General features: G+C 38.3%; 1 protein-coding gene across 1 annotated transcript; it reads left to right on the forward strand.

The window, feature by feature from the left end:
- Window positions 1–5,573: 5,573 nt before the first annotated feature.
- On the forward strand, window positions 5,574–23,054 carry LOC134198152 (WD repeat and HMG-box DNA-binding protein 1-like). The gene is made up of 26 exons (XM_062667491.1): window positions 5,574–5,648; window positions 7,255–7,363; window positions 7,423–7,520; window positions 9,501–9,549; window positions 9,661–9,768; window positions 10,756–10,862; window positions 11,173–11,251; window positions 11,305–11,364; window positions 12,385–12,640; window positions 12,876–12,928; window positions 12,997–13,110; window positions 14,653–14,837; window positions 15,331–15,412; window positions 15,939–16,104; window positions 16,306–16,423; window positions 16,910–17,018; window positions 17,075–17,136; window positions 17,282–17,396; window positions 17,769–17,873; window positions 18,022–18,090; window positions 18,209–18,451; window positions 19,111–19,296; window positions 19,420–19,595; window positions 19,983–20,121; window positions 20,198–20,243; window positions 22,451–23,054. Exons 1-26 carry the CDS (start codon window positions 5,590–5,592, stop codon window positions 22,771–22,773), a joined length of 3,216 nt encoding a protein of 1,071 aa, XP_062523475.1. The 5' UTR covers window positions 5,574–5,589; the 3' UTR covers window positions 22,774–23,054.
- The last annotated feature ends 334 nt before the right edge of the window (window positions 23,055–23,388 follow it).

Consider the following 23,388-nt stretch of genomic DNA (forward strand, 5'->3'; position numbering starts at 1 on the left):
AGAGCACTCCAACTCACACTGATTCCATGGCCGATAAAAGTTGCATAAACAGGATCAAGAGATGTGTCTAAAAATTTCAAAAATTACGATAAGAACAAAATTGAAAATTAGTATACACTCTAGATAGATAGCTATATAGATGTTAATATTTCAAAATCAAATATTCTAGTACAACGACTTTATTTTAAAGAAAAACAGACTCAATTTATTGGTTAGATGAATAAAAAGTAGATAAACAATTACAATTGTTTATTAAAATAATGTAAACATATTTAATATTTTTTGAATTAAGTTTAACTTAATTTACATTTGTCTAAATTTTTGAATGTTAGAGAAGTCAAATAGTAAAGACTTTTTCAATGGTTTAATAGATCATTTAAATTTGCAAAGTTTAGTGTTTCAAAATAATAAACTTACATAAAATGTTGTAGAAAGCAGAAACTCTGCGATTTAGAAATTACATGTATTTAATAAAAGGTTTTTAAAAATTCAAAACCATTGACATTTTTTAAAATAAATTGACGTATTTGTATTACGACAAAGTGCAGGTTTGTACTTATAATTGCTGTATACTACCCCACGCTGCAAATATATTTGGTATGTTAACATATATGCAGTCATTCTAACAAAAATTCAATGCTAATCACAAAATTTTATTCCCAAAATTGATTTTTCTGTTAAATTTAGATAACTCAATTAATCCATTTTGCTCCAGAAAACCACACCACGAAACACTTAAGTACAAGCATTACTTACCGCATTGCTCAAGCAGCTTTGTATCAAACGTGCAAATCTTTCCATGCACAACCGCTGCATGTATATGAATGCTGAAAACGTTACAGGAGGTATTGCATCCTTCTTTCAAGTGATTGAGAACGCTCAGGCAAACTTTTCCAACTTTCGCGCCATACTCATATTTTGTAATTTGAAAATGCGACTGTGATACTCCAAGAGGAATATGTTTAGAACATGATTGACACAAGGCAGTGACTACAAGTTGAGCAACTGCTGCGGTGGACATCTCATAACGAAAGAAGAGGTATTTATTGTAGACACTCCTGTGTACATCGGGCGTTGACATTGTGTTCTTTTTAAGTTGACTTCCACCGAATAGACATACATGTACTAAAGTATGCAAACGTTATTAATTAATTAATTAATATTACTTGGCCAAAAAGTCTGCCTAACTGAAACTCAATACAAACAATGGTACAATGGCTGCATTTCAAATGATTTGTAACAATTCAAATATATTTGAAGAAAAAGCAATTTTAAGTGTTCACAATCAATTTTCTTATGACAGGACACCAAATATTCCTATGAGCATTTTGCGGTACTTGTGAGTAAAACAAGCAAATTTAGTTATAATACCCTTCTGCAACGAGTTTCTGTAGCTTCGTTGTGTAGTACTGAAAACACTTTCCACTGTATTTGTATCAATTTATTTCACATGCAAGTTGATGTCAATTATCTTTTCTTTGCTCTGCTTTCATAGGAACTAGGTAAAGGTAGCAGAAATATTTGAACAGTCTTTCTTTCGACAAGTTTATGTTTTGCAGAAGTCACGAATTTTATGAACAATTATGTATCTATATTTTTGAAAGTGTTTCATCCATCCCATTTTGTGATAGGCACCCTGTAGTAATTGATGTAAATATTTGATTGTGACTGTCACTGCTGCTTTAGTGACCTGTACATATCTCGCAATTAGATTATGACACTTCTGATCTTTTAGCAGACTCTTCCCACAGACTAACAGACGTTCATAGTCCTTCTCTTGCAATATAAAATTGAGTCCATATACATAAATATATAATTTTCGCCTTTTGAAAACCCTTCGACTATTGAGTAATAGTGCCTTCCTAGAGAGTTCCTACTGCAGCAATAAAGTCATGAAAAGACGACGTAAACTGGAGCTCGTCTTCTTTGTCAGAAACAGAGCAAAATTAGAGAAAACTAAAATTATTGCATACTATCGCAAACGGTCTCAGTAACAGATCTGGGTTTTATTAATTAAAGAAGGTGAACGACTGCCAACTGGCATATCGTCGTTAATCTTATGACGGCGCATTTTTGCCACGTGAATCAACATCAGGACAGGCACCGTTAGGGCACATTTATTATACATTACTTACTGTTGCACTGCAAGTTTATACAAATTCCTAACTTTTTGCAAGAAGTCTATTTGGCTATTACAAGATTATATTTTTATCTACTACAGTACAGTACTGTCAAGCTCTCTAATAGACCTGAATTCGTATACAAAATTAGACAGTTCATTTAGCGTAGAGACATACATTCAAGCTATCCAGGTAAAGTCCAGGAAGGTATGCATTGCAGCAAATTGTTTAATGATGAGTTTTCAGCACAACAACGGCACTACACCCTAGTATGTCAACAACTGTATCTATCTATACAAGCAAGATTCGTCTCGGATTCCTCTCGGCAAGTAAACAAGTCAAAGACCGCAGTGCAGTCCACACTATCCTTTGAGCCAGTCATCGATCACCCATAGTGCTCGATTAGAATAGATTAGTTTGACATTCGCGAAATCTGCGCACTATATAGAACTCACCTGTTTCATCTGCCACTCGTCGTCTCTTTGTGGGAGGAGAGAGGAAAGCCACTCCGTTCTTCCGTCGTATTTAACCATGCACTGTCTAATCAACATCGGAAATGTTTTTCCAGAATATGTTCATTATTTCACTTCTTCCAAGACCGCATTGTTGGTTAAATTATGCCACTGCTAACAGGAAAACTATTCTCAACCCGAAAAGGATAACTTGTATGGATATCATGAGCCTTCTAAAGGGGCAGGTGCCAAGTGTGCCCATGCATGCCTACTTGCATGGATTCGCCAATGGGTTCTCTGCGTAATTTCCTTTCAATTGCAATCCCAAGCATCAGTTTTATATTAATGTATTCTAATGAATGCTAGGGTTTCCAGCTAAGAAACCTTTCAAATTTCAGTATTTACGGACATTGCTGTAACTTCTGCAAATATTCTCAAAACATCTGAATTTCTATAATGACCGGTATCTAATAATCATTATATTGTAGAATCACGCTATAGTTGATCTCCTAAAAAGATCCAGAGAACCACTTTTGGCTGCTGTAACTGGTCCCCGGACCTGTTGTGGTTGCCATACAAAGTCGTCTCGGACTTCCTAACCCTAACCCTAACCCTAACCCTAACCCTACCCTAACCCCTAATTCTAACCCTTCTATATAGCCCTAGACTAGAATCATGCAGTTGACAGTACAACCTACTTAACGTCTTTCTGAAACTTTAGCAGTGGCGTAGGAAGATAGTCACGGGCGGTTTGGGGCTCTATCGTGATTGTCGACCATGAGTAACAAAAACTACCTCGCTTGCCAGACCGTAAACAGATTTGCAAAAGTCAGTAGCACAGAAAATTTGAAATCATACTGTGAGTGAGGGTTTGCAGTCCTTAGGCTCCTCGGTTCCTACGCCGGAGCTTACTGACATGAAACACACGAAGATCGCGTCGGCTATTTTAACACAAGTTATGTCGTCACTGAAGTCATCTAATACATGATCCGATAAGCGAGAACTACGTGATTAAAGGGTGTCAAGGTGGCCGTAAAGCCACGCCTATACTTGTCTCGCTTCTAGTTGTAAAATTATTTGTCGTCGTCAACGTAGAAGTCTACCTACGACATTCCTAGCTAGCAGAACATCCGCTTGCAGCAAGTTGGCTTAGACATATTAACCGTTCCGTTTGTCGTTACAGAATACACTATTGTAAACACATGTCCAAGAAAGGTATAAGTTAGTACTTGCTTGAGATATTCCATCGACTCGAAAATCTGTAAAAAGACGAAAAGCGTTGAGCTTAATTTCTACATACCTGAAGACACGCTAGACGCCCTGGCATGTAGAATGGCAAAAAGAAAGAACGAAGACAAATATAGAGACATGCTGTGACTCCCACAACGGTATCAACGAAACTGAAGCGATATAAATGTTACATCCGTGTCAGCACCACTACAGTACTACAGATCTACCGATTTGCTAGATGACTTTCTTCGAAATCGCATATTTTACTAAATCTGTACAGTACCAACGGCATTTTTAGATGCGTGATACCATTGGCGTCAATATTCTTGCTCTACATCGATTAATTAATTTCATTGAACGGGTAGTTATATCGGTCTGAAACCAATGTAGTATTGCCCATGCCCATGTTCTGCTCGCTACCTAGTAACATATGCTCTCGACTTAAATGTCCGGAAGCTGCTGCTTCCTAGAACTTCTCTAGGTATATAAATAGTACTAGTGCAATCATCCAAGGAAGAATACGGACTTCAGGAAGAGATCGTTGGCGGGTATTTTTATTTTACAGAAACGGAGGAGCTATAGTCGAGCAAGTCCAATGATGCGCCTGACCACTAATTGCACTAACAAATCTAGAACCGAGCCTATAAATTTTACACCAAAGGGAATTTATTCTGATCACAGTAGTAGTAAAAAACTTACGTACAGTGTACAGATGTTTTTCAAAAACACGTGCTTAGTATAGTTAATTTTGCAGCCCAATTCACATATTTTAAAAACATTCCGCTAGCGCGCGTTATGATAGGTCATTGTTCAGTACAGTGTTCAGCAATGCATTTGTCTGACTTTGCTCTACTAAGCAAGTACATTTAGTGTGTTCCAGTATCTAAACTATTTACTTGCTGTGCAAATTAAAATTAAAATTTAATAGTGAGATATCTTTTCAAATTTGAATTTCTTTTAGCATTTATAGCTAGACATGTGCAGTTACGTATAACTGCAGCTACTAAAATTATGTGATCATGCACGTACCTACAGATGTTGCTTTAGCGCCATAGACGACGAATACCTTTTTCTCAATCTGTTGCTGCTTTGGCCTTGCAAGAAGACTTTCAAGTTGATGCAGAAATTAACTGGTCGTCTCCTCTGATTTGATGAAACTGCTCACGTGTCATAAAAACCTCTCAGTTGCTGTCTCTCCACCACCAGCCGCACTCGACTAACCGGCACAAGCGCCGTGCAGTCCTGTCGCCGCGGAGCTCCGAGGAAGGACTCCACGTGACCTATCACGTGAATTGAAAAACCGCGCGAAACACAATGGACGAGATCGACTCCCGCATTCTGCACAGCGAGGGACACACCGACGTGACGTTTGACGAGACGGGAAGGTTGGAAATAAGTGCAACAGCTCGTGTTAGACACCATGTGTCCCTATCGTGGTGCCGATGTCTTTCAGTTTGATCATAACGGGAGGAGGAGAAGGTGACGTGCGCATTCTAGAATCATTTGACGGTGATGACGTCACTGCACAGACGGGGACAGGATCTGTGTACGCAGTGGCTTGCAAGGTGATGTGGGAATATTTTCATAGTGCAGAATTCCACGTTGTGACGCGTCTGTTTGGTGTCGTAGAGGGGCCGTGTTGTATTGGCAGACGACGACTGTAATGTGCAAGCTCTGAAGCTTCCTGGGGTGATTGGAGTTATCCTGTTTTGAGTATCCGTGCGTGTGACTGGGTCGGTGTGTTGGGTGTGTAGGGCGAACCGGACGGGATAGTGGCTCGATTTTCGATGCCCGTATATTGTGTGTGTTTCAACGCAGATGGAACGTGGATTGGAGCTGGAGCGAGGTCGGGTTTGTCTTGTCTTTGCCTTGCAGTAGGGGTTGTCAATTCGGTTCTAGTACTGGCAGTTACATTTCATTTTGTTTGTCTGTGTCTGTCTGTTTGTCTCTGTGTGTGTGTGTGTGTGTGTGTGTGTGTGTGTGTGTGTGTGTGTGTCTGTCTGTCTGTCTGTCTGTCTGTCTGTCTGTCTGTCTGTCTGTCTGTCTGTCAAATTTCATATATTTTTATACATCGAAGCTAATACAGGTGAAACTAAAGTAACAGCTAATGAACAACAAGTGTCACAACTACAATTACAATTACACAAATAACAATTAGCATTAAAAAGCTCCCCTACGGAGCCTACAAACCGAAATTTAGTTTACTGAATTGAAAGTTGAACAACATCTAAACTCTGGTCAGTATTCTGTCCATATGTTACTCTGATCATCTTTCTAGCCAACACCGTCTGTAAGAGTGTGATTAATTAAGAGTATTTTGGCAGAGCACTACATTCACTAATTAATTGTTGGAGGCTACTTAGCCCGATTTTGAGTTCATATTGCACTCTTACAGTTTTATTCAAAATGTAGGAAGTATGTCAGTCTGTCTTGTCTGTCTGTCTATATGCATGTATGTCTGTTTGTCTGTCTGTCTAGTTGCATCTGTGTCTGTCTGTCTGTCTGTCTGTCTGTCTGTCAATACACGTACATATATTTCAACAGCCTATAAAAAATCAGCATGTTCTAAGACAACTAGGTTTGTTTGTCTGACTGTCCGTCTGTCTGTCATTGTGTTAAAATACTTATATTTCATATATTATAGCTATGCAGAAGTAGTAACACTAATCACGTCTGTCTGTCAAACATTATATATCTTTTTAGATCAAACTAATATGCACACCGGTGTAGCAAGTTCGGGAGCTAATAATACATTAGACTGCAAACCACACCCATTTTCTACTTTTTACTTTTCTTGTGCTCACAGTCTGCAGCACATGTAAGTTAATAGTTACAAATATATTGTGGCACTGACTGTTATCAGTGTGCGTAATGGAGTGGAAACAGTAACAGTCTGTGCCAAAGAGACTTTCAAGGCTCGCTGCGATCATCAAATTAGATGGCATCTTGATGACAATAGAATGTTTGGGGGTTATATCCTCACCCAGTACCCCTTCGATGCCACGCCGGTGATTAAAGCAATAAGAAGAAATGACATTAACTAAACTTCATAGCAGAGTTACATAGACATACCTTAGTACCTATGTATGTAAGAAAGCTAATGTGCGAAGACGTGAATGCTGGGAGCTGCAAGCATTTGTAGGGAAAGCAATCTTAAGATATCTCTTGCAGTATTAATCAGCTCAGTTGACTAAAAGTCTGAGACTATTCTTCACTAGTGAGTTTTGAAATCTGCAGTATTTTGTCAGCTGTTGTTATGTCTCGAGATCTTTGATGGATCTATTTCTCAGTCTGTTAGTTGCATGCTTGTGCTTTTCTTGAATGGATATTTGAGTCTTCTATTTTCTGGTTATACAATGTGTATGCCTTTTTGTTTGCAAACATGTATTGCACATTAGCTGTCTGTTGACATTTTTCTTTCCAATCTTACCTTATCCGTTTGTTGACTTTAGTGACTTTGAAATCAAGTTAGTTGAGTTGTCATCAGGCAATCAGAAAGTTCTTCGTAATCACGAGGCTCCTATTCTCAGTTTATCTTTTGATCCTCTTGACAAATATCTGGTTGGTGTTTTTTTGTCATAAAAATTAACTGTAGGTTTATTTATGCATTCATTATATAGGCATCTGCAAGTTGTGATGGAACTGTGAGAATATGGAGACTCATGAACTACGCTGTTTGTCAAACTCTGAATGTGTTAAAGAAATCAAATGATAGAGAGTGCGTGAATGTAGAATGGAGGCTGCAAATAGTAATTGTTTGACGTATTGTGTGGCAAGTTATCTCCGTATTTGTCTTTTATCTACAGTTTGTCTTCTTGTTGTACTCGTGTTCATGCATACACAGGTGTGTGTGTGTGTGTGTGTGTGTGTGTGTGTGCGCGCGCGCGCACGCGCGCATTTGTGTGTTGTACCTTGTGGTGTTGTCTGCACTTGCACATGTGTGTGCTCAGACATGTAAGTATGGTGTTTGTGTTAGTGTTTCACTTGACATACATATGTACTCTATCACATTTGGACAAGTTTTCAATGATCGTGTAGATTAGTAAGGTAACAACAAGGGATACCATTAGTGGAGCTATTTGTTTTCGAGCTCCTTTTTATTTCGCGTTTCAACAAGGGAAATTTGTATCTCAGGGCTTAATTTAATATTCCATATTTGACTACTCTGTGTTTGCTTTTATTTTGGATTGCATGCTTATAGTGAAATGCCGGTGTTTGTTTGGAGTACACTTAGTGAAATGTTTATAACTGCAGTACAAGTGTAGTTCCATTTTCATCACAACACGATGTAGGAATAATGGAATTTGATGGCCACATTTGTGACATAGATGCTGAATTCACAGGCTAGCTGAATGCATACCAAACAATGAACATCTTGTTTGTGGTTATGCAATATAGGAATCATTGTAATACAGTAGGATGTCAGTTACAGTATGCGAACACCATCCGAAAGTGTTAGTTAACCGAACGCAGTGTGCCTCGGACATCCTCTAGAAGTATGCGCATGCACAACAAGGTGAATATTAAGTTATTGTAAACTATTTTCTCATTATTACCTTATAGAGTGCAGTCAAGTTTGGGTGTTTATGCAATGGTTGTTCACTACATATGGATTTGGCCTAATTGAGTGTGCATGGGCAGCCTCACAGACACAGGGACACTTGTTTGTGGCAACAGGAGAGATAGCATTAGTTATCTGAAATATTCGGAGTTATGAATAGCGTCGTGTTCCAAAGTGTTCAGATAACTGACATCCTACTTTATATTGAAGTAATTTATGGCATTTGATGTCATGAATAGCTACTGTTTTAACAAATTAATAGCTACACATTGATATGCAGAAATGCTGAAACTTTGTTAGTGTTACTGTGGGTCAGATCTAAGGAAATTTGAGCTCTTGTGCTTTTGAATTACACCAAGATTACCAGTCACAACGAATACAGGAGTTATTACAAATTTTAGAGAGTTGACCAAAGGAAAACAGTAGATTACTGCACTGTGCAAGCTTAATTAACAAAGGATACTAAAAAACAAGGAAATTTAGGCATTGAAATTGCCTCTCTAAGCTTTGAGCATATGCCTGTGTATGTTGGATATTACTGTTACAGTGTAATAGGGGTGTTCTCTATAAATAATTTGACAGATATCATGGGTTGCAGACTCTAAGGCCGGGTCAGCTAAATTTGTTGATGTCAGGTTTACTGACATTACGTATTCAGTGACTGGCCGACTGAAATAGATAATGATGACATGATATTTTGACCATGCGCTGTTCTCATTGCATCGTCTATGAGCATCCAAAAGGAACACTGAAACTAAGTACACATGGATACCGGAAGAGACCTATAGAACATGGATACAAACATGCAGTCAGGGATACATGTACTACCCGCAGTAATTGTGTATCGAACCAAAATTCCACAGTACCAAACCCTTTCCCGGAGGCAAGCATTACGTTAGCAAACATCAAAATTTTTATTATATATTTGGTCAACCTCAAACTGGATTGGTGAATCAAGCGTCAAGAAAGTAATTGGTCTGGCTTTACAAAATACTGAAATTGATAGTGTTTTGTCAACCTTAAATAAGCTACAAGACAACTGTTGACTATAGGGAATTGTACACTTTAGAGTTGTTTTAATTTTGTTGGTGAAATTGATGTAATTCAATGTTTTCTTAAATATTATGTTGACTGCAGCACTGCTGAGAGCTTGTGTCGTATAGCTTGGAAGCCAGCTGATGGCAAAGTGAGAAATTTAATGACAATTATGTTACTCTAAGTTGCAATGCATTATGTACTATTGTAGTGCATAGCCTTGGTCGTTTATCTGACATTGAGGTTGTTGTTATTTGTTTAGTACCTTGCGGTTCCAGTTGGACGATCTGCTCAGTTTTACGAGAGAGAGTCGTGGGAGTTGGCATTTTCACTGCAACACGATCAGGGCGGTGATGGAGATGAGAGAAAGGTGTGATGGTAGTCACTAGCGATTGTCACATTACATCAGTATAGGTTCAGTTCTGGGAATGGGGTTTTCCAGAGTGCCTCCCAAACCGTTAGACAAACGATGATTTAATTGGTTGCGGACAAAGTACGTATGTCTGACTATCAATAACGGATACTAACTTGTTTAGTACAGATTAGTATTCAGGAATATCCAATGACAGATGGAACTGTTGAATCACCCGTTGTCAGGTGGAACTACTGAATATACTTGGCAACAGTTCTGCAGAGCTGTTAACAATGTTTTCTGCTTCCTGCTGGCAATTGTCCAATTAACACTGCAGGAACAGTAACTACTTCAAAGCTGTGCACTATCTCATCTCTACATTGTCAGCAGCTTTGTCTCCACATAGCCAGTGGTGTATGTTATAAGTTTTGGAGAGGTCAAATAACACTGTATAATAGTGAAATGGCATGGTTATTGAAAGAAGAGAAAGTAGTATAGCTAGATGGTAAAATGTTGTTATAATTTTGGGATCTCCTGAATTGGGCAATACAGAAATATTTACTGTCTGGCAATGACAGATTAAGTTGCTTACATTTGTTGTGTCTAATTATAATAAATTAAATCTTATACTTGATGTTGGGAGATTAATTAGGTGAGTTAGTTAGGCAAACAAACAGATGGACAGACTGAGACAGACACAGAATAAGGGACGGATGAACGGACGGACTGACAGGTTGGCAGATAGATGGGCGAACAAGAAGACAGACAGACTAATGGATGGACAACCAACAGACAAACAGGAGACCGATAGACAGGCAGACAGACAGACAGACAAAGAAATAGCAGAAAGACTGATGGACAGACAAATAGGCAGACAAACAGATGTCTGTTAACTGTTTGTTTGATTGAACCAAATTTACATGTTTATTAGTAGTTAGTAGTTTGCTAATAGCGATATTGTAGAAAGAACTCCTCTAGGAATCAGTTTGTTGTGTCTACTTCTAGACTGTAAATGTGATTATTTGGTCTCCTTGTGGAAGTTATGTGGCAAGTGGTTGCATTGGAGGAGATGTCTTTATTTGGAGTGTCAATGACAGGAAAGCTCTCAAAGTGTAAGACTTGGATGTAACTAAAGAGTAATGATTTCTTTTATTTAGTCTTTAATGTTTTCTTGCTTTTGTTTCTCGAGTGTCTTGTTTGTCTGTATGTCTCTGTGTTTATTTTGTTTGTTTGTGTTTTTGGTTCACATTCACTCTGCTTGCTTGGCTGGCAGCCTGTTTTTGCTGTGTGCTTGCATGCTTGCTGACTTGCACATGTGATTTGATGCTTCTGATGGTGTCTTTCACTAATTTCTATTTTTTGCATAGAACAGTGCATGTGTTTGTCAATGGACAATGTACTATTGTATATTTTTGTCAACAGGTTTTCAACAGAACCTAGTCCTATAACCGCTCTATGTTGGCATCCCAAACTCGACGAGCTTCTCTATGCGAACACAATGGTTTATTTCTGCAACCATTAGAATGACAGTGATTTTTAATTTGATGTCTTTAGGGTAAAATTGGTGAATTCAAACTTCAAGCTGTTATTCGTTCTCAACAAGTTAATGTGGAGGTAAGGCAGATTGTGCATCGGTGTAATCTTAATATGCCAATTGCACAAATACAAATGGTTATTTGCATGCCATTTGTAGTCTCTGAAACCTGAGACAAGAGGTGAATTACCCTATTACCTCACTTAGAAGGGTATGTCCTTATAAGACGATTTTGAGCAGATTGCTCTTACACTCGACGTAAAGCGCAAGCTCTTTTGGTCAAGAGAATAACTGTATCATGCATTGCCGATGCATGCATAGATACTCTGATCCAACACAAACTACCGCCATTACTCAAATAAGGTAAAAAATAGACTGTTGCACCAGTTCTCTACTGCACATTTACCTACACAAGACCTACATGTATTTTTTTCTGATGATCTGCATGCTTTTACTATAATTGATGTCACTGTCAGCGCCTTGCTGCCATTTTTCTACCAACGTTAGCTATATGCAGCACTAGTAGACTAGGCACGCATGCTTAGAGGTGGAGCAATGAGAATATCTGGAGTTTTAAGTCTATCTCACTTATAACGCCATGCCCCTGTAGTTGATATTTCATTGATTAATCAATCAGCTGCCTGGATTTCTCTTTTAGAGTTCCAGTCAAGTAGTTTTACACTTTTTTTTATCGAAGTCTCCTTGAGACTCAACTGCATTCACATACTTATCAAGTGAATAGGCAAGGATACTTTTTCATTGTTAAGGGGTTTGGCCATCTGCTTTATTTTTGTCCTTACCTTCAAGTGTTCTTGACTCAAGGTTGCAGTGTGAATGCACTGTTGATCTTAGGTTAGCTTGCACACAAGATCAATAAATTAAAATTAAAATTTAGTCTTCCATAGAGTTTTATTTATGTATATCAGAGAGGTTTACTTAGATGCGCGAGTGTAGAGGACACCATGCTACCTGAAGAGCTCATGTGCCAAAAATGGGAAGAGACCGCCAAACACGGGCGTGCGGGTTACCCCAAATACCTCATATTTAATAATCTGACAGTCTTTTCGGTGTGGCTGTATCTGTTCTTTATGTGATTACAGAATGTTGTTGAAGATGATCAGTATGGTAGTGCTGGTTTGTTTGATGATGCTGATGATGACCAGATGAATGCTTTTCTGGACATTGAAGCTGCAGAAGCAGAGGACTATGATGGCAAAAACGAGGATGACACAGAGTTTGTCTCTGTAAGGAAAAAGTCGAGAGTAATGGCTTTTGAAGATGAAAGCGATGAAGATGTGGAAGATGACGTGTTGGGTGATATTGACAATAGAGAGCCAACAAATGACTCAGTTATTGGTGAGATTGCTGTCTTATTGTTGTAGTGGAAGATTGCAACTCTTAATAGATTGTTCTTGTATTGTACTGAAATGGATCTCTCAATGCAATATGTCTACTAAATGTTTAGACTGTTTTGTTTGAGCGATTAATCTCTTAAATGTGCATGCATTAGCAAACTACTGTGTTGATTGGCAGCATGTGTTTGTAACTGTGTCTAAATCTTTTTGTTGAGGTTGCTTTGTGAATGTGTTAGATGCTTCACTGTTAGAAGCTTTGAAAGAGGATAAAAGGAAAGATGATGGAATGGTAATTTGTTTCTTTTATTGTTTAATCAGTTTCTGTTTCTGGTTTTGGCTACCATGGTTGTTTAATAGATAAACTCTGTGAAAGGGGCTCAAGTTCCTGTGTGTCGTTGCCCTCCACCCACTGAAATTCAGAAACCATTTCTTCCTGGCTCTACACCAGAGATTCTGACATCTCGTTTCATGGTGAGGAAGAAATCTTTAATTACCTAAATTAATTTATAGCCTCCCCAAGCTTCGTGGGGGTGTTAAGCAGAAGCACCATGATTCTCTCAGTTTACCACAGTCACCTTGATATTGCCAATGTTTCACATTATGTGTGGTTTTACCTAAGGTTCACAGTTTGTGCCATTCAGCTGATTGCCAACAAGTGGCTCATCCTTCATCAGCAATGAACAGAAACGTAAACATTGTGAAAAGATGCAGTCCAGCAAAGTGGCAAGCTCCAATTGTGAGCAACATGTTACTGAGGATAGGCTAGTGTTCTATCTCTGCAGAAGACTGTAAGCTGCCGCTGAACTTGGCCCTATAATAATCTAGTATGAAATCATGTAGGTGTAAGTTCATAAGGTAGTATAATTATTCTGCCTCAGGAGCCAGGCAATGGACATTCTGGCCAAAATGGACAGTCTTGAGTGGGGTACTAATTAGTAGTGTGAGTTTGGTTGAGCATAGCCACTTTTCTGTGCAGAACATCAACACTGCACATATGCACGTGTCCCATCTCATCAAGTTCTTATCTCTCTGGCACCCGTGACACGTGATGATGATTAGTACTCTGGCAAGTGTCGCTAAAACTGAAAGTGATGTGAGGGACAAAAATTAGTAAGCATTTATTTAACTTTAGTAAACCTGATATTGCTTACAAAATTTACGAAAGCTAGATGTGTACAAAATTTTGTTGATTACAGTAATTGTATGTTTACACACATCGTTATATACATGTACATGTGAACGAAGTCCATATTGTGTATTTTGCATTGCATCATCACTGAACTGAATGGGAGTGTTCAATGACGGAATGCTTGGACTTTGAGAGAGTCCAGATAGGAGTGGTATATAAATCCCTGTGGTAACTTTTATTACACATTATTTTGGTTGAGAATTGGGTGCTAAAGGTTCAATCAATATTATCGACAATTTCATGAGCATACAAAGCGCATTCTTTGCTAAAGCCCCTTCCCCAAAGTGTACGCAATATGTTGATGCAGAGTTCAATAGCTTGACCATGGTTCCATTTGTTTGGATGTTGACGTGTGGTCTTCAATGCTTCTCCATTGTTACATCTCTTCTTCCATTCCAATTGACTCCCTCAAATGATAGCAGCTTGAGGTTTCCGGTCATTCAAATGGACAATGACGAAAACATTGAGGAAGTCATAGTAGAGACAGCTGGGCTCTTTATGGATGGCTGATGTTGATGATGTTTTAGCAGTTATACATATATGTTTGCAATCCATACGATTGACTAGCACAGGAACAACACATAATGCAATTCCATCCATGGAAAAAAGAGAAATTAGCACAACTCATTTGCTACCCACCGATCAACATTTTATATACAGCATACTGAGGCCATAACAAACTCCTTCCTAGTGTGTGCTTTGTACGCTTGTGAAATTGTTTGATAATTTTAACGACCCCTGAGTGGTAATAAGTCATAATTCTGTCATGTGTTTTTGCCATGTGAGTGTTGATGATGAAGTGAGATATTGTTGTCTTTGCGTAGGCTTACAATCTGATTGGGTCAGTGAGACAAAATAACGAAGACAACTTGTCGACAATAGATATTGAATTTCACAATGCAAGTCATCATCATTCGATTCATCTCTCGAATCATCTTAGCCACACGATGGCATCACTGTCTAGTATGGCAGTTTTGTTGGCATGTGAAAAGAGTGAAGAGTCTCCAAGGTTGTTTAAAGCCTGTGTTGCTGCTGGTTTTGTTTGTATTCTTAGTCAGTTTTAGTTACTTTAGTTTTGTATACTTGAGGGCACACTGGGTGGCAAGTTGTTTCCATCTGTTTCTGTCTTGTGTTTGTTCCTTGGCTTGTGTCAAGTTGACACCTTGGGTTTCTAAGTCATTTTTTAGTACAGAGTTGTTTGGGGCAACTTTCGCTATCTTTTTCCTGTTTGTGTTCAGGTAATTGCCATTTTCGGCCGGGGAGGGAGTTGACTTTGTCATCCTTAAGGCGTTTTTGCCTACTTTAACTCATCTTTTAGTAATTGTGTGATTCAGTGATATTGCATTGAGTGTACATATTTGTTTGGTTATCACCTACGTGTTTGTGTATTGGTCTGTTGTCTGTCCCTGTTGTCTGTTTGTCTATAATTTTTTTCTATAGAAATTATGCTCCATGTTTAGCTGCAATTAGTTTGGCATTTCTTGATTTTTGTCTATTTGTAGCAAACTACAGTGCCTTCACTTTGGCTCTTGGGACACAGCTAAAGAATGGGTATGTTCAATGTCAAGTGAAGAGAACATCAAGGTGAGGTGCCCAGCATCATAGCCACGGCACAGCATTGTGCAGAAGTGCTGTGCCATGCTGTGGTCAGTGTAGTTACATGATCATTTCTGGTTACAGTATCATCTAGGATGCATGTAGGACACTGAATCACTGCATGCAGATATCAATCCAAGGTCTTACTCTATGCAACTATGACTTTCAAATACAGAAAACTTTTGTAACAGTCGTATGTGACGTTAAAAACTGAATTCATGGGCAACATACTAAACTACTAGTATTTGTCTGCACTATCAGTAGTATCATCATGATTATAGAGTATGAGCAAATTAGAAAATATCATGTGAGTGAAGAGTCTCACGAATATGCAGATCCCCTGCCAGCTCTAGTTCTGCTGCGACGGTGTTGCAAAATTTTGAGGAAAGCCCCTGATTCTGTTTTCTTTAGCTAGCTGCCTACGTGTTTTGTTCCATCTCGCTTATGGTCTTTTGTATTTGTTTTGCCATTACATATACATGTATTTTCTTCTTGATTAATTTGTATTCTATAGGCGATAGGTGTCAGTGATTGCTTTGCCGCTGTTGCCACGAGTCACAATTTTTTGCGTATTTTTACTATTACGGGCATTCAACGTTCCATTTGGTCTCTTCCTGGACCGGTCATATCTGTCACATTGCAAGGAGCACTTGTGTTTGTAGTTTTCCATCAAGGACAAGGTTTGCTTCTGTATTACTGTAACTTGTCTGTGGAGCTGCTTTGCATGGTTGTCTATTTATACTTGACAGTGTGTCTTGACGTTTGCATCTTGCTTGCTTGATCGCTTATATGTCTGCCTCTCAGTCTCTTTTTGTCTGTTTAGTTGTTATTTTCTTCTACTGTATTTGGTTTTAATTCTGTTCTCTTGGTCACACGTGTAGGATTGTCTGGTGAGCAAAATTTAGGATTTTGGCTGCTGGACATGGGACGACGACAAAGGCAACTAGTTGCACAGCATTGTTTGCCTCTGACACCAAAGTCAACCCTCACTTGGATAGGGTAAAGATGTGGTCAATTTGTGATAACACACACTTGTTAGGTACTAGGGCCTTGCATTTTTTTTCCCATTTTGATGAACTCTGCATATTTTTTGCTGATGGTTGATTTGCTAAATTATGTAAAAAACTCATTTATCTGGTTGCTAGTTAAGATCTATGGCAATGGTTTCAAGGCAATTTTATGCCATGGCAACATTACAAGTAATGTCATCCAAGACTGTTGTGACTGACGGATGACTCACTTGTAATTTGTATTGCAAATCGGGTGCCATTTGATGTCTTTTTGTGCTACATCTTGATGCTAAATTTCATATTGATATGTTAATTAATTAAGCCGCTAAAAGACAGATATTGTGTTTACAGACTGACACAGACACACAGACAAACACATCTGTAAACATTACAACCTCGCTTTGTTATGTGTACATGGGTTCTAATAATGTTGTTGAAGTTTCATACTTACTGTCTCATAAATTTTGCAATTTAGATTTATGTCATCTGGACTTCCTACCTCTTATGATTCTGCTGGTGTTATACGTGTCTTCAACATGGCTGGTGGCAATGTGTGGCAGCCAGTAGCCAACTTAAGAGATCATGTGAGTAAGGTAGTTTACACTCATTTCACATGACGTGCTAATTCTTTTCTCATTAGTTGAAGGGAAAGTCTCATCATTACTGGATTATTGGCATTGATGGTACTCTACCACAGATAAGGTTATTACTTTATGTTTCGTTTCTTCTGTGATTATTAAACTCTAGTGGTGTCTTTAGTAAAGCTGTTTGATTGCATTTATTATGTACACATTATCTTGTTTGTTGTTTCCGGTAGTCTTGTTGTTTATTGATCTGTTGCTTTTAGGTGTATTCTCTGCAAGGGTTTGACTTATCCCACAACTCTTCCACGTCCGGTTCCTACCACACTGCCATTGAATTTGCCAGTATGTGAGCAGTTTACCGAGAAAGGGCAGCTTGAGGTTTGTAACTGTCATCATCTTTATGCTTGTCAGAATAATTGTTTAGTTAAATCATTTGTCAGTTGTATCTCGTACCTATTTCTCATCAATTTAGCTTATTATTTGAATTTCTGTTATTTGCTGATGTACTCTTGTGTGCCTAACTGTTTACTTTATTGTTTATCTTGGTTTGTACGAATGAGGCAGATTTCTGACTTTTTATTAGTCGACCTATTATTCTACTTGCCAATTTGTGAATTTTGTTTTTGTTTGTCTCTGTTGTCATGTTTTGGCTGGCTGGTTGACAGGCTGGCTGTTTGCTATTTGTTTGTCAGTTTGTTTTTGTGTCTTATCAGTTGCATCTCTTCTTATTGCTTGTTGTTCTTGTTATAGGAACGTTTTCTTCGTGCATCGATGTTTGCAACGTCTGATGATGATATTCATGGAAGATTGGCAAATAACAAAGAGTCGATTACCATTTTGATGAAGATGTTTGCAGTAATTGCATTCCACTTCTCTAGTTTGATGACTCGTTTATTTATATACAAATACTAACATATTGAGAGGATTATTTTATGATTTGTTAATCTTATAGTATCAAGACAAGTGTCATAAATTATTTAATTGCATGTTGATTTTCTTCCAGTTGGCTTGCAAAGCAGACAGAGAATTTCGAGCTGCTGAAATAGCATCTCTTCTACCAGACAGTCAAACAGTAAGTTTAGTCTATTTTTTGTGTCATTATTGATGGACATGCTTATAGTGGTTTTCTTTGTGAAACACCACTTGTTCTTTGCTTGTGTGAGAGTTGATGTCTCTTCTTTGTTATGTAGATCAGTCTTGCCATTAAATATGCATCAAGAATGAAACGTCTACCATTAGCTCAGCGACTTGATGATTTGGCACGACAGCGAGATGAAGAGGAAGAAGAGGAGTCTGATGATGAGCTTGAAGAGGAGGGGACTGATGGTTATGGTGGGATTGTTGAGAGAACACATTTAAGTTCAGGAGACAGAAGAATGGCTTCCAGTGTTATAAAAGTTAATGGAGAATCTGTTAATTCTGGATCTTTTCAGGTGAGAAAGGCACACCTTTTGTAGCTGGGGTGTAGCTTGATTCCAGTTTTTTGAAATCTTATTTGGTCAGGTGCTTAAAATTAATTACGTGGTGTTTTCTATTCTTAGGTTAATGCTAATTAAATAAGAAATATATTTCACTCATGACAGCACCTTGGTCTTACATTTGCCAAACATTAGTACGCCTTTGTTTGTCATGCCGTCTATTTCATGAGAGCTAGAGGCAAGTGGCCATGCATCTTATTTTGCAGGAGTAGACTCACTGTGTTCAGTTGAATTACCTCTTTCAAGTGTCTCTTAGTAGTCATACAACAGACTTGTTGTCGTGAGTTTTTGGCTGATTGTCAACATAGACTTTGCATTCTAGGCAAGTTTGGGTTACTGTGCAGCAATGTGTATGAGGTCTGAATAAAATGTTGCTTCCACAATGGTTTCTAATTTTGCTTCACCCATTTGCTAACATGCCCGAAGTTCTTATTGATAGTGCATTTTAAGCCAGACTGGTGATTAGGTCCTACCTAACCCTTTGTATAATGGTTGTATCAAGAAGTTTATGGCTGGAATCTAGTGCGTATTTCTAATATGCAAATTTGTATGTTCAAGCATTTGGAGTGATCTTTGCAATTTGTAGTCTTTTGTAATATCCTCATGTTATTCAGGCCATTCAGTTGAATCGTCAGCAAGAAACACTCAAACAACGACAGAAAACCTCAACACCAGAAATAGAGTCAGACAGTGAGCTTGAAGAAGAGGAAAGGGCAAGTACTGATGCAGCTCCTACGGCAACGTCTTCGACAGTAAGACATGAAACCAGAAGCATTGCTGCTGCCAATCCTTTCAAAAAGGTGGCCAGGATTTTTGCCATTTTTTCCTACATCTTTCTTTTTGTTTGTCTGTTCTACTGTTTGCTTATTTGTATGCTAGTCAATGCCATTTTAGTTGTGACTCAATCTAATCTATAATCGTAGGCGGAGTGTCTTGTTTCCGATTCAACATTTAACACAAACAGTGGATTTCTAGACAGCTTATCCAAGACTAGTCCAGCTGTGAAGAGACTTGATATCTCAGCTCGAAAGAGATTTAGCTTGAATGGTGAAGATGAAAACAAGGAGCGGCCAGTGAAACGTATAAGCAAAGCAAAACGGTAAAGCAGAATTTTTGGCAGTACTTGTCTCTCTGTGTTGGTTTGTATTGCTGCTGGTTTTTACTCCTTTTTTTGTTAGTCCTTCTCTGTTGCCAGGGTTCTCTCAGTATGTTGTTTTAGCCAGTCGAGCAGTCAAACCCAAAATGGGTAGCTTACAAAATGTGGAGTTGACAAATGAATTATAGGATAGACAAGACAGTGACTTGTGTTATGTGCTTTTCTGTACACTGTACTGACTTTGTGAAGATTTTAGTGTGTGTTTGTTGTTTCTGTTTTTGGTATACTTGTTTTTCTTTATATGTCAATTTGAGTACATGTGGCAAATCAACAGCAAACTATGCACATTATCAGGTCCATTTACCATTTAATTGATAGAATACATTTTAGACTGGAAGCAGCTGCAGTTCAACTGTGGATCAATGCCAACAAGGAATTACTTGAAAAGGAAATCAGTGACTTGTCTGGAGATGCTTTCAATAAACAGTGTACATCTCTATTCAAGAAACTTGGCAAAGAAGAGAAGAAGGTGTGTGTTTATTTTAATTCTTTGCTTTGAGAGATATTCGTTTTACTGGATGATTCAAGTACTTATGTAATCACAGGAGTGGATTTCTAAGGCAAGGGAAGATGAGTCATTGAAAAATAAAGGTAAATAAATAGCTTATCAGAGAATTATGAATTATCTGTAATGACTGTGTATTGTATTGTATTGTAGGGTATGGTAGTGTATTGTATTGTACTGTACAGTGTAACAGCCTAATAGAGTAAAGGTAGTATCAAAGGCATTCCTGTAAATGCAAATACAAGCATGTTAATAAACAACTAGACAGAATCAAAATTATCTCAGAAACGGCAAGACTCTGAACTTCAGAAGAGTCAACAGAAAGATTGCATAATAATACAGGGAGAGAGTTGCAATGATTACAAGCGAAATATGGAGGTGAACAACGAGCAACATTTGTTTTTGCTCTTAGCAAATTAATTAAACTGACATGAGTATCTTGTGTCATAGCTATGCACAGAATCTAATGTTCTCTAGCGGCTATTGATCAAGTCTTTAGGTATAAACATGGAGGCAGCTGCCTCCTTTGCTCTCAGGAGAGGCCAACCAGTCACCTCGTGTAAGCATGCAACCTAAGTAGATCTTGGTAACCCAGTTACTATCCTTACAGCTGTAATGTACAATTGAGAGCATAATGAGATTGGAAGACCAGCCCATGCTGTTGATGCATGTTCTAGTGAAGTTCGTACAATAGTGGTATAAACAGAATACAATTGAGAAAATGGAAGCTTTGATTTCATGGAAGAAGGTGAAATTATGCAGGCTATTCTTCCTTTATATTGAAGTATTCTCAAAGACTTTCCGGAGACATTGTCTATATATTTCAGAGAGATCTTCAGGCAGGGTTTTAGGATTTGATGAATTATGCTTTTTTAACAAATGTTAATGATCACTTCAGACAACAGGGAGATGCCAGTACAAACTAATGGCATTAACGTTTGTAGTTTGTTTGTCTGGCTCTTGAATTGGATTAACCAATTTTGCTTTGGCTGTTTTGTCACATAACCATCGTTCATGAATGGCTGTTAATCAAGCCAGAAATTGCAACTCTTTCAGTTATGTGATTAGAGGGCACATGCCGTTAGTATACCGGCCACTGATATTTGCACAAGACAACATTTGAAGGCAGATTTGTATCAGGTAGACTATCAACATATTTGGCTTTGGCATTGTGATGTCGACATTGTACAGCTAGAAAGTACTGTAGCTTGTAGCATACATGTATGTTGGCTGCTAGGAAATGGATTGGTGTGTGCCTGGTGTTGCTTAGTTTCTGTGTACGAATTCTTGTTTTGAGTTTGGGCTTGTGTACTTGGTTTTCATGTCATCATAATTAATGTTTGGCGACGATTCTCACTCTGAGTTATTAGTGTAACTGATCATTTTGTGTAGCACTTATAATAGTGCAAATTAATTTATGTTCATAACTACAAATGTTCGTAAACTTGATACTTCCGTCATGTGTCTTGAATACATGCATAGAAGTAACAGGCTCCATCAACATCTACTTAGGTTTGTCGGCATAGTATGGTACCTACTTCATACTCAATATGTCTCTGATTTCTTGGCTTGCAAAAGCCCATTTGTTGACAGCTAGTGCCAGCAGGACACTACCCTGAGTAGCTGTTGAGAAAGCCGTTTCTGCCCAACCCAAACAATGAAGACAATCATTCAAACAGCATTGTATGTGCATCTGCATGGATATTTGGGCTACAAGTCAGTAAGCTATTTTAAATCATGTTAGCAAATTCTTGGCAATTTACAAATTTACAAAATTAAATAGCTTACAATTTTTATTGATTTACAGTAGTAGTTTTTACAATCTGTTGGTGCGATTGATTTAGAAAGTCGGGTCTATTTTACAGCTTCTGGCAAGAATTTTTGATGCCGACATTCAATATTTCAGCAATTGTGTGTATGGCAGACAGAGAATACATTGGACAGGCAGAAAGATACATACTATATATAGCATACACAAGCAGACATATGGCCATAGGCAAACACATGTCGATGTATATGCACGTCAAGCTTTTTCAAGTGTTGATGCAAATAGAACCAGGCACATGAACATGAGAAGGGCCTGTATGTTGCCATTGTGCGAGTGATGATGGGGAATCCATCTAACAGTATTCATGTTAATATTGGTAGGACGATGATCATTCAGACATGTTTTCTTTTAGAATTTCTTTTGAAAGGATGCCGATAATCCATAGCTTATTCAATGAATATATACTCTTCTAATAATCACACCTGTAGACTTCAATAGATTTAATCATGTTCTTTGTAATTACAGGTGCTGACAAGCAGGCAAAGAAGCGATGTCGAAGCAATGCGTCAAAAGATGAGTCAAAACCAAACAAACAACCTACACTGAACTTCTTTGGCCATAGGAAAGCCATCGAACCAGCTAAGGCCATAGAAACACTTGCTGGAGACGCAGTTGAGAATGAGGGTGACGAAGATCAGGTGAAAAGTCCCGTGAAGAAACCAAAGACTCAGTCTTCTGCAGTTGAGAATGAGGGCGACGAAGATGAGATGACAAGTCCGGTGAAGAAACCAAAGACCCAGTTGTCGGCATCCAAGCTGTCTCAATTCTCATACAACAAAAGTCAATGATTTGGATGCGGTATTACTAAGGTTCTCGTATGTTCAGTGTTGGCATAAATTGATCTTTATGTGATAATGGCATCGAAATGGAAGGGTACGATGATGCATGGCATAGACAAACAGGTAGATAGATTGTTAACAGATTTCATCAGCTGTGTGTACGATGAAGTCACTAATGTACTATTAGATAATCTAGGACTTGCTATCCTACTAACTCACGTTCAGCACTGCTTGAAACTACGACTATTGTTACATGAGTTTTAACTGAAAGGTACTGTTTAGAAGCTTGTGTTCAGAGTCTAATGTTCTCAGCCTCTCCCGGGTTAAAGTTTTTAGCCAGAATTAGGTCTAGACAAAATATTTCCAGACTTGATAATTTCATACCAATATCAAGTTAACATCCAATTGACATTATGGACTTGATAATTTCATACTGATATCAAGTCCTTGATTGATATCTGTATGAAATTATCAAGTCTAGGAAATTCTTGTCCACATCTTGGACAAGTCCTTGTGAGGACTTGCGTAGGCCAAGTTCTTGGCTAAGAACTTCAATCTGGGCGCTTGCTTCATCACCACATCTGTCACCACATCTCTGGCCATCCACAAGTAAAAAAGCGTGAT

Source organism: Corticium candelabrum, chromosome 2 (genome assembly GCF_963422355.1).
Source record: "Corticium candelabrum chromosome 2, ooCorCand1.1, whole genome shotgun sequence".
In the NCBI taxonomy this organism is placed as follows: domain Eukaryota; kingdom Metazoa; phylum Porifera; class Homoscleromorpha; order Homosclerophorida; family Plakinidae; genus Corticium; species Corticium candelabrum.